The sequence below is a fragment of the Dama dama genome, chromosome 5, assembly GCF_033118175.1.
Source record: "Dama dama isolate Ldn47 chromosome 5, ASM3311817v1, whole genome shotgun sequence".
Lineage (NCBI taxonomy): Eukaryota > Metazoa > Chordata > Mammalia > Artiodactyla > Cervidae > Dama > Dama dama.
Genome location: NC_083685.1, coordinates 9,445,720 through 9,460,875, shown reverse-complemented (window position 1 = coordinate 9,460,875; position 15,156 = coordinate 9,445,720). Strand labels below are relative to the sequence as shown.

Here is a 15,156-nt window from a genome sequence, read left to right as displayed (position 1 = left end):
GAGCATTGGCCAATAGCTCTTGTTTACCAAGTCCTCACGGGTTTCCCCGCCCAACTCCTTCCGTGGACCAATGGGAAGCAAGTCTCTGGGAGTGTCCCGCCCTGGGGAGAGAGCCACGGACCAATAGAAGACGGCGGCTGAGCGGTGGCGCGGCCGGCGGTAGGTGGAGTCACCTCGGAACCTGGACGGGAAGCTGGCGGGGTCAGCCCTTGATAACAGGCCTGGGGCATGGCTGTGTGGGGCCCGGGAGGTCGCCTTGGCTTGCGCGGGTGCCTTGGAGCCCGCAAGCTATTGTGTCCCCGTTTCCAGAGCCGCGGCCCCCAGGGCGTGGAAGACGGGGACAGGTGAGTACCTGGTTAACTCAGACACGTGACCTGAGTTGTTGTCGGTGTTTACGTCACACCACTGGGAGGTCACCGCAGCAATCGCCAGGTGATTTAATCCTCTTTAATTCTGACGTCACCATGGCAACGTGGGCTCCGGGGAAACCAGAGACCAAGATTTCTTAGCACGAGACAAGTCCAAACGAAACCCAGCATCCATCAGGACCGGGCATAGCCCACGTGAACCAGGAGGGTCATCTTGCCTGACCTCACAATCAGGAGGTGTCCTCAATTCGGATCTTAACCTGTCTGCAAAGAAGTCAAGACACAGAGAGACACCAGCGTGATGTAAAGATGGCTCTCATCCCATACCTTGAAACTTGCACCCCATCCCGGACCTCAGAACCTGACTTAGTACTGGATTAATATGTTTTATAGATCCGGTAATTCAACCTCTGAATAACCTTTTAATGTCACATTTTAATGTTGAAGTCTGTATTAAAGGTGTTGCTATTTGAAAATGCCTGTTTTTGAACCCTATTTTGGCAATTCTCCATTTCAGAGTGTACTTGAAACTTCATAGTATGAAGGGTTTTTTTTTCCCCCTTTCAAGAGCCCTTGGCTTGGGACTTCCCTGGTTTTCCAGTGAAAGTGAAAGTCACTCAGTCATGTCTGACTCTTTGTGACCCCATGGACTATGCAGTCCATGGAATTCTCCAGGCCAGACTACTGGAGTGGGTAGCCTTTCCCTTCTCCAAGGGATCTTCCCAACCCTGGGATTAAACCCAGGTCTCCAGCATTGCAGGCGGATTCTTTGCCAGTAGCTGAGACCAATCTCCCAATGCAGGGGGCCTGGGTTCCATCCCTCGATCCCACATGCTGCAACTAAAGATTCCACATGCTACAATGAAGATGAAAGAAACCACGTGCCCAACTAAAGATCCAGTGCAGCCAAATAAATAAAAGTAAATATTTTTTTAAAAGAGAGTTCCTGGCTTGGTAGAATAGAAGTGATGGTTTGGGGTTGTGGAATAAGTCTTGGGCCAGAATCCAGCCCTACTACTTCTTCCCTAGGTGACCTAGAAAGGTGAGTCTCATCCTGTGAGCTACAGATTCCTCAAACATAAAATGAACATCATAGATAGTGCCTCCCTTTGGGGCTTGGGAAGATTCCAGGGATAATACCAGGAGATAATGCCAGTAACTCACTTAGCACAGTGCAGAGACTAGGAAAGTTATCAATAAATTCTTTCAGCAAATATTTATTGAGTGTCTGTATTAAGCAATGTAGTACATCAGCTACTCTGCAGGTACAGGTGTGACAAGACACAGAACTGGCCCACAAAGGGCTTAAAACTAAGAGGAACAGAGGGGAAAGATTTCAAGAGATCCAAGCTGAAGGGGTAAGTGCTCACACTAAGGGTACAGGTAGCAAAGTCACCCACTGAAGAAGGTGTCTCACTGGATATGCCATCCATCCTCACTCACCCTCTTTTGATGTGTATTTCTCCTTAGGACACAGCCTTCCTTGAAGATTCCCAAGGTCCCCAAGATCTACACCAAAACAGGAGACAAAGGTAAAGTGGGGACAGGTGAAAAATGCAGAGTAAGAGATGGCAGCTTCTGTCTTAAAGTTCTTCCATATTCTTTGCAGACATTAAAAAGTATGCAACAGATCTCAGTAGGCATCACCCAAGTGTGATGTGAAACGAAAGATACCTAAGATAAATTAAATGACAAAAGCAAGTTGCAGAACAATCCAGAGCTGGGATACATTGGACGAAAGTGTGTGTGTGTGTGTGTTTATATGTGTGTTCAGAAAGGCAGTGTGAAAGGTTACACCTTGGACTGTTACCTGGGAGAGAGATTGAATAGTGAGAGAGAGGAATGAACAGGCAGACTTTCATTGTTTGCTGTACATACTTTTATCCTATCCTGTTGTCTTTTGTAATGAGCATATATTGTTTTGATAATTTAAAATCTGTCAGAACAGGGTACTTCCCTGGTGGTTCAGTGGCTAAGACTGCACTCTCAATGCAGGGGGCCTGGGTCCAATCCCTGATCAGGGAACTAGATCCCACATGCTGCAACTAAGACTCAGTGCCGCCAAATAAATCAATAAATATTGGGGGGGGAGGGAGTATATCAAGGTAAAAAAAAAAACTCTTTAATTTGGGAAGCAAAATATTTTTCACAGGATTTTCTAGCACCTTCACTGGAGAAAGAAGACCCAAAGACGACCAGGTGTTTGAAGCCGTGGGAACTACAGATGAGTTAAGCTCAGCCATCGGGTAAGGCTGAACTTGAGGTTGGGTGTGAGTGGGTCATTAGCAGGCGTGACTGAGGTGCGGCCCTCCAGAGCCAGTCCCAGAGGCTGCTTGCCCTCAATGCACCCCGGCCTGGAGGCACAGGGGCAGCCAGTCAGCTCCACTAGACTGCGGGCTGCGGATGCCCTTCACCCTTCCCGTTGGCTCATGTGCTGCCTTCTGTCCCTGTGTGTCCCCGGGCTGTGTGCCCCTGCCTCACCCTTCCCTCCCTGCTCCCTCACTGTGCTCATGACTTAGAAGGTGGACTTGGGGAAGTCGTCAGGATCGGCCAGGCCTTGCTGGGGTAACGGTGCCCACATCTCATGACTTAACACCATCAAAGGGATATTTCATCCTCTTACTTCAAGCCCATCCTGGGTTGGGTGTGTTTCTCTGCATGGCCTTCGCTCTGGGACTCAGGCTGGCAGGACAGCTTCTGTCTGGAACACGATTACTGGCGTTGGCCAGTAATCACGGCAGAGGGAAGAGAGGACAAGGCAATGCCCATGCGGGCTCTTAAGGCTTCCACGAAGTGACGTGCCATCTCTGCTCATGTTTCACTGGCCAGAGCCAGGCATGTGGACATACCTGCCAGCGGCAGGGGTGGGAGGGGCAGCAAATACTAGAGAACAAAGTACAAGCCACTCCGGAGGCTGTTGGCAGCGTGAGCTGTGGTTACTGTCAGTGCTTGTTCTTGAGCTCTGGTGTGGCCTTGGGGGTGAAGGTCATAGTAGTCAGATGGACCTGGGTTCAAATTCTCTCACACTTCCGATGGGCTGTGTGACTTCAGGCTGATCACCTGGTCTTTCTGAGCCTCAGTTTCTTGTTCTGTCAAATGATCATAGTATGAAGGACTTCCCTGGTGGCTCAGATGGTAAAGAGTCTGCCTGTAATACAGAAGCCCCAGGTTCAACCCCTGGGTTGGGGAGAGCCCCTGGAGAAGGAAGTGGCAACCCATTCCAGTATTCTTGCCTGGAGAATTCCATGGACAGAGGAGCCTGGCCGGCTACAGTCCATGGAGTCACAAAGAGTCAGACAAGACTGAGCGAGTTTCACTTATAATACATTTCAAAGGCAACAGTAGAAATCAATGCTGCTGCTGCTGCTAAGTCGCTTCAGTCGTGTTTGACTCTGTGCGACCCCATAGACGGCAGCTCACCAGGCTCCCCCATCCCTGGGGGATGGCAAGAACACTGGAATGGGTTGCCATTTCCTTCTCCAAGAAATCAATGACGTGGGTTCAAATTCTGTCACACTGCCGACTGGCTGTGTGACTTTAGGCAAATCACCTGGCCTCTCTGAGCCTGTTTTCTGTTCTGTCAAATGATCATAGTAAAAGTATCTAATCTCAGTGGTTTCTTGTGAGGATGGAATGAGAGAATTCCATGTTCCCCGCTTAGTGCCAGGTAGCTAGCACTAATTGTAATGCTAGCTATTATTATTATCTTCATTATTATTAATTATTAAGAGCTACTTGTTCAGGGCTGTCAGTTCTCAATGACAAGGCTGACTAAATAAGGTTTTCAGGATGGATAATGGGAGGTGGAACTAGACTGCCAGCAGAGTAGAGGGCAGACCCCTTGGTGTGTGTGGGAAAAGTGTGGGAAAGGAGAGGTACACACAAGATGAAGCAGGCAGAGGGCCGGGAAGGCAGGTTTTAGCATCACTGGTTGTTTGGAATTAGCCAATCAGCAGCCCCTCATCCCTCAGGTGACGTGGGTCAGGGGCCCGGCCAAAACTCAGCTGTGGATTCTGCTGCCTGTGTCACCTCTGTTCATATGGATCACTTAGGCCTGGTCAGAGGGGGCACTGAGAGAAGAGTTGTTACTGGATGAGTGATATGAAAAACAAATACCCCCAATCATATGTAAGGTTATGATGTTTTAAAAACATTGTCAACTACAAAAAAAAAAAAAACAGCCCCTTTCTTGTGATAGCTCAGTTAGCAAAATGGTCTGTCACCTGAGAAGGTGTTACCTTCCAGCAAGACAGGGCTTCCCTGGTGGCTCAGATGATAAAGTATCTGCCTGCAGTGTGAGAGACCTGGGTCCGATCCCTAGATGGGGAAGATCCCCTGGAGAAGGGAATCTCTACCCACTCCAGTATTCTTGCCTGGAGAATTCCATGGACAGAGCAGCCTGGTGAGCTACAGATCTGAAAGATGGAGCAACTAACACTCAAGACGGGGCCTAGGGATGTTATATTCAAGGCAAATTCTTTTTCCATTTTCCTCGTAGGTTTGCTATGGAATTAATTGCAGAAAAGGGCCACCCGTTTGTGGAAGAGCTTCAGAAAGTGAGTAACATTGTCTTACCGGGAGCTGGGAATTTTCCACCCCGAGGCCTGGTGGCCATAACTGGAATTGTCATCCGACCATCACTTCCTCTCTGTGTCACCTGGGACTAGTCACTTTCCCTCTGTGAGCCTCAGTTTCTTCATCTGTAAGATGGGAACACACAGAGATCACCCTCCCTCACAGGTGAGTGAGGAGGCTCTCTCTCAGAGAGGGAAATGTGAGGTCAGTGGTCTCAGCCCAGGACATGGGGCAATGTCCGGAGATGTTTTTGGTCGTCACAACTGGAGGTGGAAGTGCTGTTGGGGTCTGGTGGGTAGAGGCAGAGAAGCAGCTAAATGTCCTACAATGCACAGGACACCCCCGACCCCGCACCCCCGCCCCCACCCCAGAGGATAACCTGGGCCAAAGTGTCAGTGGCTGTGAGGTTGAGAAACCCGGGAGGCCCAGCTGCGGGGAACCCTTGGTTGGGGGATAGTAGGGTTCTTAGAATGACGGCTCTGTTCCTTAAGAGGCAGCCAGGCTTTGGTCCTCAGAGAGGACTTCAGAAATGGAGGCAGGGCTGCCACCCCTAGAGCACAAAGGACACACCCCAGGCTTCAGTCTACATGCTGACCTGAGTCTGCTGGCCCCTGGGGGGGTCAGCCCTCAGCCCGCTTCGGTCCTCCAGGCCAGACTGGAGCACGCAGGGGCCCCTGGGAGCAGATGCAGGGCAGTGAGGGGCTGCCCAAGGTTGGGAGGCATAAACAGCTGGAACATTCTATGAATGCGGCACCTCCTGTGTGAGGGAGACTGGTCTTCAGCCTCATCATGAGGAACGGTTGGCACCCACAGTGGTCGTTTCTGGTCTGCTGTGCCCACCTCTGAGCAGGGTTTGCCTGGGGGCAGGGGGGTGCAATGACACGATGAGCCCCCCTTACTTTAGGCCGCATACTTTGAGTGACAGTTTTGACATCATCTTCTCCAAGGCTGTTCAGGCCACCCCCGCCTCCAACTGTGCCTCTCCCAGGCTCCCACAGCTCCTGTGCTTCTGGTCGAAAGTGAAAGTGTTAGTTGCTCAGTCGTTTCTGACTCTTTGCGACCTCATTGACTGTAGCCCGCCAGCCTCCACCGTCCATGGGATCTTCCAGTCAAGAAAACTGGAGTGGGTTGTCAGTTCCTTCTCCAGAGGATCCTCCCAACTCAGGGATCTTCCCAACCCAGGGATCGAACCCAGGTCTCCCACATTGCAGGCAGACACTTTACCATCTGAGCTACCACAGATAGGAATCACCAGGCATATGGCCTGGGTTCCCCAAGGATGTGGACTGTGACTTGTTCTCCTAGGTTGCTCCGGGGCCTGTAGAAGGCCAGGCAGCCTGTTCCCAGCTCTCCCTGCAGAAGTCCATGAGGTGGAGGCCAGCTTTCACATCTTACAGAGGACAAAAGTGAGGCTCAGGCCGAGGCCCTGCAGCCAGGAATCCCAGCGGGGCGAGGATCCAATTCCCAGGTGGCGGTCACCTCTCTCCAGCCCCAGGGCGAACACTGCAGGTGGCCAGCTGCGGGGTGGGACTGTGAGGTCACTTTCAGCCGGAAGCCATGGAGACGCCACACGGTCACATAACTCAAGCAGAGTCTGCGGCCTGGTGGCCCAAGGAGCTCTGTCCTGCTTCCAGCACATTGCCATGGTGGCCTTCTCATTAGAGGGCAGATGTGTCCTGTCCAGTTTAAAAAGCACTGTCAGGCTTTCCTGGTGGCTCAGTGGTAAAGAATCTGCCTGCCGATGCCAGAGACACAGGTTCGATCCCTGATCCGGGAAGATGCCACATGCCGCAGAGTAACTAAGCCCATGCACCACAACTTATTGAGCCTGCATTCTAGAGCCTGTGTGCCGCAACTACTGAAACCCGAGGCCTAGAGCCCATGCTCCGCAACAAGAGAAGCCACGGCAATGAGAAGCCCAGACCCTGCCACTAGAGGGTAGCCCCCACTCGCCACAACTCGAGAAAAGCCCACTCAGCAGCAAAGATCCAGCGCAGCCAAAAATAAATTATTGAAGAAGAAGAAGGATATAGATAAAATAAAAAGCACTGCCACCTTGGGTCTCTCAGCCCAGGTGTTATAGGTTAGAAAACCAAGGCTGTTAGGTTAGAGAAAAGAAAAAGACCTCACAGGGCCCCTGCATATGGGAGAGGAGGGTCGGGCGAGAGGATTCTTCCTAACCACCCCGGGGCCCTTAACACTCACCATCTGTATCACCCAGATGTCCCCAAGGGAGCCAAGTCCCCTGCCAACCAGGGCAGATGTTCTGCGGGTTCAGACAGCTTCTAATAGCCTTTAGATGCCAGCTCCTTAGCAGCCTGAGGATCTGAGGGCTCTGGTTCAGAGCCCCAGCCCCCCAGGTCCTGTGCATGGACGCAGGGGACCTCGCGTGGCCTGCTTGACAAGGTTCTAAACCGCGCCTTCCTCTCCTCCCCCAGATCCAGTGCTCCCTGCAGGACGTCGGCTCTGCCCTGGCGACTCCGCGCTCCTCAGCCAGGGAGGCTCACTTAAGTAAATCTCTCCCTGAATGCACTGGGTGTGTGCTCAGAGGGCCCTGTGGAGGCCTGGGGAACCCTCTCCTGGGGGGCACCTGGGACCCCTGTCAGCCTGGCCTTGCAGCCTGAGAGGGAAGGTGCCTCTGAGCCAGTGGAGTGGTTTGCAGGGCACCTGGATGGAAAGAGACCAGGGCGGGCTCCTTGTGATCCCGGGGCCGTGGCCTCACGCAGTGCTGGTCTCCTTGGCTCCGCAGAACATGCCACGTTCGAGGCGGGGCCTGTCCTGGAGCTGGAGCAGTGGATCGACAGATACTCTGGCCAGCTGCCCCCACTCACCGCTTTCATCCTGCCTGTAGGTACCCGGCTGCCTCAGCCTGTAGGGTGGCAGCGGGTGCGTGTATTGACCCCAACACACCGGCAGTGACAAAAGTCCCCCTCTTTAATGTGTAACAGTGACAGAAGCTGTCCCCCAGCCCCCAAGTCCCCTCCAGACCCTCACTGGTCCCATTCCCATCCCTGCCTGCCTTAGAGGGGGGGTACCCAGAGGCTTCCATTGAGGCTCAGACAGTAAAGAATCTGCCTGCGGTGCAGGAGACCCGGGTTCAATCCCTGGGTTGGGAAGATCCCCTGGAGGAGGGCATGGCAACCCCATATTCTTGCCTGGAGAATCCCATGTACAGAGGAGCCTGGCGGGCCACAGTCCATGGGGTCATAAAGAGTCAGACACGACTGAGTGACAACACCCGGAGACTACACCCCAGTAGGGCCCCTGGAGGCAGAACACTGCCCTGGGTTGTGGTGAGCCTGCATGCCCATCAGTCCATCTGAGCTCCCTGTCTGCAGTGGGCACCCCCCAACCCCCCTCAACCCCACCCCCACCCCAGCCAACACCCGCTTTCTTCTTTCAGTCAGGAGGCAAGAGCAGCTCCGCACTGCACTTCTGTCGGGCCATATGTCGCCGAGCCGAGAGACGGTACGGGGCCCCTGGGAGCAGGGCCTCGGTGGGGGGGGACACAGTGGTCCCTGGTGAGATCAGAGCTGGTGCTGAAGCGGACAGCTCCAGCAACAGGGGGGCGGGGGAGGCCCAGCAGGTCTAGTTGATTAATCATAATGATAATACCACTCAGGTGGTGTGAAATTCAGATGCGTCTTCAGTGAAGGCTCCCCGTTCTTCAGGTTAACTTAAACAGATCGAAAAGCTCGACAGCATGATGACAGCTGTGATGGAGGGTGCTTGGCCCCAGGGTGACCCAGCCTGCAGCTGGGCATGGGGGGGCAGTAGTGAGTGGGGGAGAATGGTGGACAGAGTGTCCAGGGCAAGGGGACAGCAAGGGCAGAGGAGCAGTCTGCGCTGAACGCACAGAAAGGAGGCCGGAGGTCTGGTTCAGAGTGAGGGGCGTGGGGCACAGTGAGGCTGGAGGCTGAGCCCAGGCCAGGCCAGGCAGAGCCTCCTGCACCCAAGGGCTCTGCCTTTATCCTGAAAGCTGATGACTGGCTCTAGGCCATGGGGTGACTACTGGGTGCTGGGTGGAGAAGGGCCCAGACCAGCCAGCCACCAGCTGCCCCCGTCCCCAAGTTCGGAGTCGGAGAGGAGGGAACCTCCCAGAAGCTGCTGACAGCCTTATCAAGGAAACATTAAAAGAGCAATTGCAGGGACTTCCCTGAGGGTCCAGTGGCTAAGACTCCACATTCCCAACGCAGGGGGCCCGGGTTCGATTCCGGGTCAGGGAACTAGATCCCACATGCTGCAACTAAGAGTTCATATGCCACCACTAAAAAGATCCTACCTGCCACAAGTTACGACCCAGGGCAGCAAAATAAATAAATACTAAAAAAAAAAAAAAGGATCCTACATGCCGCAACAAAGATCCCATCTGAAACCCAGCACAGTCAAATAAATATTGAGATAAATAAAAGAGTGATTGTGCAAAATCTCCATTTAACACGATTCATAAGCCAGGCTGCCACTCAGCTTTACAGAAAAAACGACAATAAAGCGTCTGTATACAACAGACGAGGCCGTGCTGGGCGCTTTGTATTCATTATTTCATTGATTCCTTGTGGTAAGCTGGGAAGAGAGGTGGTGGCAGTCCCCACTCTGCCGGGGTCAGGAAATTGGGGCTCAGAGGTGACACCGTGGCCAGGGTCCCCTGGGTGGTCCATGGCAGAGCTCAGACTGGAACCCAGGTGTGTCTGCTCCAAACCTGAGCTCTGTCCACGGCCCCATGTCATGAAGGTTTCAGTTCTCATGAAAGGCTCTTGGACCCAAGTGGTTCGTAAAGGGACGCTGGGTCACAGAAGAGCTTCAGCTTCAGAAGGAAAAAAAAGAGTCATTTGCACAGAGCCACCCACATCAGCAGTGCGCATAGTAGCAAAAACGTGGAGACAGTCCAAAGAAAGGTCCAACAACGGGGACTGGCCGAGCAGAGGAGGGTCCTCAGGACACCAAACCCATGCCTGGGTGACGAAACCCCTGGGGTGGGGACATAAACCTGGGCCTCGGTTTGGGGTGAGCACCTCCCAGCAGGGGTTATGCAGCAGAGGCGACGGGCCCGGAGGGGCTGCCACGTCATTGGCCCTCATCTCCAATGAGCATTTTCTAGAATGTCTGCGCTCAGACTGGCGAGGATGCCCGGTCAGGCTGCAGTGGGAGGGAGATGCTGGCTCGGGACACAGCCCCGGGCCCCAAGCGTGTTGAATCCATAACAACAGTGTGACGCTGTGTTTCCGCCTCTTCTAGCGTGGTGCCTCTTGTCCAGATGGGTGAGACCGATGCAAACGTGGCCAAGTTCTTAAACAGGTACTCAGATGGGATCTGAAGAGCCTGTCAGAAAACGTAGGCACACTATGGGGAGTAACGACCACGGAACGAGACTCCCTCATTCATTTGCTTCAGTTGTGTCGAGGTTGAGAAGCCAGTCCTAGGCCCCCCTCTGCTCAAAGTGAGTTCCTTAGACCAGCAGCTCCAGTATCGCCTGGGTGTCGCTTACACTTGCCAAATCCAGGCCCGGCCCAGCCGGTCCTCTCCAATCAGAATCTGATCTGCCTGTCGCCAGGATCCCTAGGGGACTTGTGTGCACACCCCAGTTTGGGAGGCACCAGCCCTGGTCATCGGAAGGTGCAGAAACCAGGGATGGGGCCCAAAGTCGCCAGCCCCATGAGGCTGGGCAGGGCAGCGGCCTCTTCCTGCAGAAACCGCCCAGCCCTGGCGCCAGAGCCGGGTGGCGGGCTCGCATGGAAGCTGGCCTCGCATGCCATCCATCAAGCCTGGGTTGGCTGAGCACCCGCTGTCCTGCCCGATGCTCCTGGGGGTGTGTGATTGATATTTCCTCCTTGAAGGCTTGTTTAGGGAGGACCCGGTTAGCATTGATCTCTCATTTCAGTCCATTCTGTTTGCCTGCTTCTGCCCCTCCAGACTCAGCGACTATCTCTTCACATTAGCCAGATACACAGCCATGAAGGAAGGGAATCCAGAAAAGATATACAAGAAAAATGACCCGTCGGATCGCACCTGAGACTCTGGGAAAGAATGGAAGTGACAACGGTGAGGGGAAGACTTCGCCCTCACTTCCTGATCCCTGAAAATCTCACCCACAGGGGCCAGAAGCTGGTCTTCCATCCAGACCCGGCTTCCTGTCACAGCCCTGCCACTTCCTTTGGGAGCTGTGGTTGGTAGAGAATCCTACCCTCTTCCCCTGGATTCTCCTCGGTCTTCCAGGAAATGGGAATGAACTCGCTGTTGCAGGAAAGAAAGATAAAGTGATTGCTTCATTGAGGAACCAAGCAGAAAAAAAGAATAAAAGTGGGAACGGCGTGCACCGTGTGTGTGTGTGTGTGTGTGAGAGAGAGAGAGAGACAGCACGAGGCCTTCCACTGGCAACTCTGGCTGTCTGAGGATTTGGAATGTTACCAGAGGCCCTTGGAAATGTAATTGTGATTTACCTCTGCCAAAGGGGCTTTAAATGTCACATTTATAAAGGGGAAGGCAGACAGGATTTGGAGTTTAGTCACCTCTGAGCCACTCATCACAGGCGGAGGACGGCTGCAGACTGGCAGGTGAGGCCTTGGAAACACTTGGACTTGAAGTGTGTGCGTGGCGGGGGGTGCGGCCTGGGGAATCCTCTCTCAAGGGGAGTCTCCCTCCATCGGGGCCAGAGGCCCCTGCAAGAGAGGGACACTGCTGCTTTGAGGGGGGCCTGTCCTGCCTGGGGCGGCAGTGTCCAGGGGCCAGAGGTGGAGTGCCTTCAGCTTCAGAGAATAAGCTCTTACAGTTCCAGCGAGGCTGACACAGACCAGACCAACTTCTCTGATATTGCACTTGGCTGGTTTTTGCCTCTGAGATCCAGACCACGGCTGTATTTTATTTTAGTTGTCACCGCGGCTCCCTCCCGCTATGAAGCAACACTGCCCGCGCCAGCTGTGTCCTTGGGAAGGGAGATATTTATGAAGGGCGAGGCAGCAGCCCTGAGATCCTGAAGGTTCCACACCGCTAATTGCAGGAAACGAGTTGGGGGGGATCGGCTCTCACAGGCAGGGCGGAAAGGTCCAGTGAACTCCATCCGGCCATCGGTCATTAGCATGAAGCGCGGGAAGGCGGGTCCCTCCGGCCGTCCTTGCCAGCAAGTCAGCAAACAGTAAAATGATGAGTTTTGTGCTTGCCTCTGCTTTCATTCTTAACCAACTTGCCTGCTCATTTTGCTGGAGGGAACATCATATCTCCTCCCCTCTGGGTCCTGTTGTTCCTGGACTTGGGCAAAATGGGTAAGGTGCAGGTGACCATGAATGACAGCGAAAACCCTCCAGGAAGTGGCCCTGACCAGCAGTCGGCACCAGGTCTGGTGGACAGCAGGCGGCTCGGCCGGTGTGAACAGAGCTGAGAACGGCACCGAACAGGCTAAAGGCAGTGTGTGGCTGAGCGGGTGGGCACTCAGGCTGGGCTGGGGAGGGGTATGTTCTAGGAGCTCCTAGAATCCATCAAGTCACTCGATCCTTCCTGCACCTTAGCATCATCCAAGAAGGAGCAGGTTGTACGTAATAAAACAACAGCCCTGCACTCCCTGCCATGGTAGACCATCCTACAAAGGAGAAGACAAGTGGTTTGAGTAGATAGCGTCCTCAAGGGCTGATCTTTGAAATAAGGCCTTTTGCCTGTAGTTAAATCCCCGACCCACCAGCCCTTGCTGGGAAGGGCTGTCGTAGGCCAGATGGTAGCCCCAGGTTCCCAAGTCCCAACCACTCCACACCGTCCCTTCCATTGTGAACATCTCCGAGAAACAGACACTTGAAGAAACAAACACCCCTGAGAAACGTGCAGATGTAGGCATGTCCTGTGCCTGATGCAGCCACATGGGAGCCAGAAGCGAAAGGAAAAATGTGTTCATCCCCCAGACACTCCTCAAAAGATCTGCCTGGGTCTGGAACCCAGTGGGAAAAGTTAACAAAACTCCACGATCAAAACACACAACTGTCAACAGAGCCCGTTTGCAGCCCCTGTCAACCCTCGTAAACGATTGTTTCCATCGCACGGTAACAAGGGTTGGAGGAGAAAAGGCAGGCAGTTTTTTTTTTTTGCATAATTTTGATTTTTAAAAAATTACGGCATGAAAGCATTATTTCTCTTGCTCCCTGGATTTGGAGGCATTTCCATACATTTTGCACCCAAGAGAGTGCTCCACCTGCCTCCTGCTGGTCCTGGTCTGGCTCTCAGGAATGTATTTAGTGCCACGGCCGGAGGTGGTTGGATATTCCAGCTGCGAGAAGCCCATTTCCGGGTGACATCACTGAAGGGCTTGATGTGCCAGGCCCCGGGCCAGGGGCTCCATCGACATTATGTTGTTGAAATCATCCAGCAGCCCCAAGGGAGGCACCGTCTGTGTCCTGTTAGCAGTGGAGGGAACAGACTTGAGAACCAACTTGTGTCAGGGAGTCAAGGCCAGGATGTGGGCCCAGGACGTGGCCCTGTGACTCCTGGCTGGGTGCCCCTCCCCCTGCCGCCACTTGACAGTCATTTTAATCACGACCTGGGCCGCCGAGAACAATGTCAGGCACTAATAGATTCTGCTGTCTCATTTCTCAACCTAGTTTCCCTTAACTGATATTTCATGGCTATTGTTAATGTGCATTTTTTTCACCGAGTAATTTTCACAGCCCGAACTTGTAACACATCCCAATGACAAACATCCCCGGTACCGAATCCCCCCCCCACCCCCGTCAGCTGCAATGTCACCCTCATCTCCTCCCCACCCCGCCCTGACACCTTTCTCCGACAACCCATCCAGTTTTATGATCCCTCTGTCCCAGTTATCACTACTGAACCTTTAAGAACCCAGACGCATTTCAAGTTTAATTGAATAAAATCCTTTGTGTAATAAATTCCACATGAACGTGACATAAATCAGTTCCTGGGAGGCTTTGTGGCTCATCCCTCCCTTCAGGCCGGTCTGATCTTGCTTACAGAGGGGACCGAGGCCTCCCTTGCAGCCCAGCTGGGGTGCGGGGTTCATTTACCTCAACCTGTCACTTTTCTTCTCTGGGAGTCCATCGTGGGAGACAGTGCTTGGGTGCAAACAGAAACAGGAGACGTGCTGACTGGGCACATAGCATTTGGAAGGTTAGGGGGGTACCCAGGAACTTTGGGGGTGATCCTGGTGTTCACCCATCCACAGATTCGGAAACTTCTTTTAAACATTTATTTATTTGGCTGCGCTGGGTCTCAGTTGCAGCACACAGGAGTTTTGATCCTCGTGTGGCATGCGAGATCTATTTCCCTGAGCAGGGATTGAACCTGGGTCCCCTGCATTGGGGAGCGATGAGTCTTAACCACTGGACCACCCGGGAAGTCCCCAGATTCAGAAACTTCCAATGAAGGCTCTGTGCACCTCCTCCCTGGATAGGTGTTCACAGTCTGTGTACAACCTGAAGAGGTCTGTGGAAGCCCCAGGGAAGAACCCTTGCTCTTGGCTCTTGCTGCAGGAGCGAATCCATGCACGGGGCTGCCTGCTTCATCGGCCTCGCTGCCAGCCATGTGGAGCCCCAGAGGTGTGACAAGGAGCATGGGGGTGTGAGCAACAGTCAAACGCTCAGCGCGGGCATCGGCTTCAGACAGACCTGGGTTCAAGACCAGTCTGTCACTTCCTAGCGTCACGACTCTGGGCCAGTCATTCCATCTTCCTGGGACTTGCTTCTTCGTCTGTAAAATGGGAACGTGAAGCATATCTACCCCACAGGGCCACTGGGAGAGATAAATGAGGCAATGTTTAAACGGCTCAGGGTGCCCCTGTCACACGTTAGTTGCTATTATTATAGTTGATTGTTACTATTTGAATTCAAGTTCCGGTTCTGCCACTTCCAAGCTGAGGCACCTTGAGAAAATCCTGCAACCTACTTCTCTACTCTGAGCCTCCATCTCCTACTTTCTTTTTTTTTTTTTCCTACTTTCATCTTTGGGAATAATGATACCAGCTTCCAAGGGTTCGGGAAATATGCCCACGGGCCTGCATGGGTGTGGCACATGACTGCAGCTCAAAAAAAAAAAAAAAATGTAGCTATTGTCAAATCAAGTGTTTATCCTTTTTCAAAGCACTTCCAATAGCTCTGGCCCAGGTGATGCCCAGAGGACCACTGAGCAGCATCTCTGGTTTGCTTAGACGTCCTGAGCCTGTGGGAGACAGGGCCCCCCTGGAGGGGCTGGGTCTGCCAGGGGACGTGGCTCCAGGTGA

At 53.3% G+C, this 15,156-nt stretch overlaps 1 protein-coding gene across 2 annotated transcripts; it reads left to right on the top strand.

Moving 5' to 3' along the window:
* The first annotated feature begins 162 nt into the window (after window positions 1–162).
* MMAB (metabolism of cobalamin associated B) lies at window positions 163–11,252 on the top strand. 2 transcript variants are annotated; one of them, XM_061141711.1, is made up of 9 exons: window positions 163–344; window positions 1,839–1,900; window positions 2,521–2,614; window positions 4,867–4,924; window positions 7,382–7,454; window positions 7,693–7,790; window positions 8,347–8,411; window positions 10,179–10,238; window positions 10,854–11,252. In XM_061141711.1, the coding sequence occupies exons 1-9, from the start codon at window positions 229–231 to the stop codon at window positions 10,951–10,953; spliced, it is 726 nt and encodes a 241-aa protein (XP_060997694.1). In that variant the 5' UTR covers window positions 163–228; the 3' UTR covers window positions 10,954–11,252. The 2 variants fall into 2 exon arrangements, with proteins under 2 accessions (XP_060997694.1, XP_060997695.1); XM_061141712.1 differs by having other exon boundaries at window positions 7,382–7,479.
* Window positions 11,253–15,156: the final 3,904 nt, after the last annotated feature.

Bases quoted from the DNA above. Each gene is read 5' to 3' on its own strand.
- MMAB (XM_061141711.1), top strand. From the start codon at position 229: ATGGCTGTGTGGGGCCCGGGAGGTCGCCTTGGCTTGCGCGGGTGCCTT. The intron at 1,901-2,520 runs GTAAAGTGGGGA...TATTTTTCACAG, and splicing joins CACCAAAACAGGAGACAAAG to GATTTTCTAGCACCTTCACT. The intron at 8,412-10,178 runs GTACGGGGCCCC...CGCCTCTTCTAG, and splicing joins TGTCGCCGAGCCGAGAGACG to CGTGGTGCCTCTTGTCCAGA.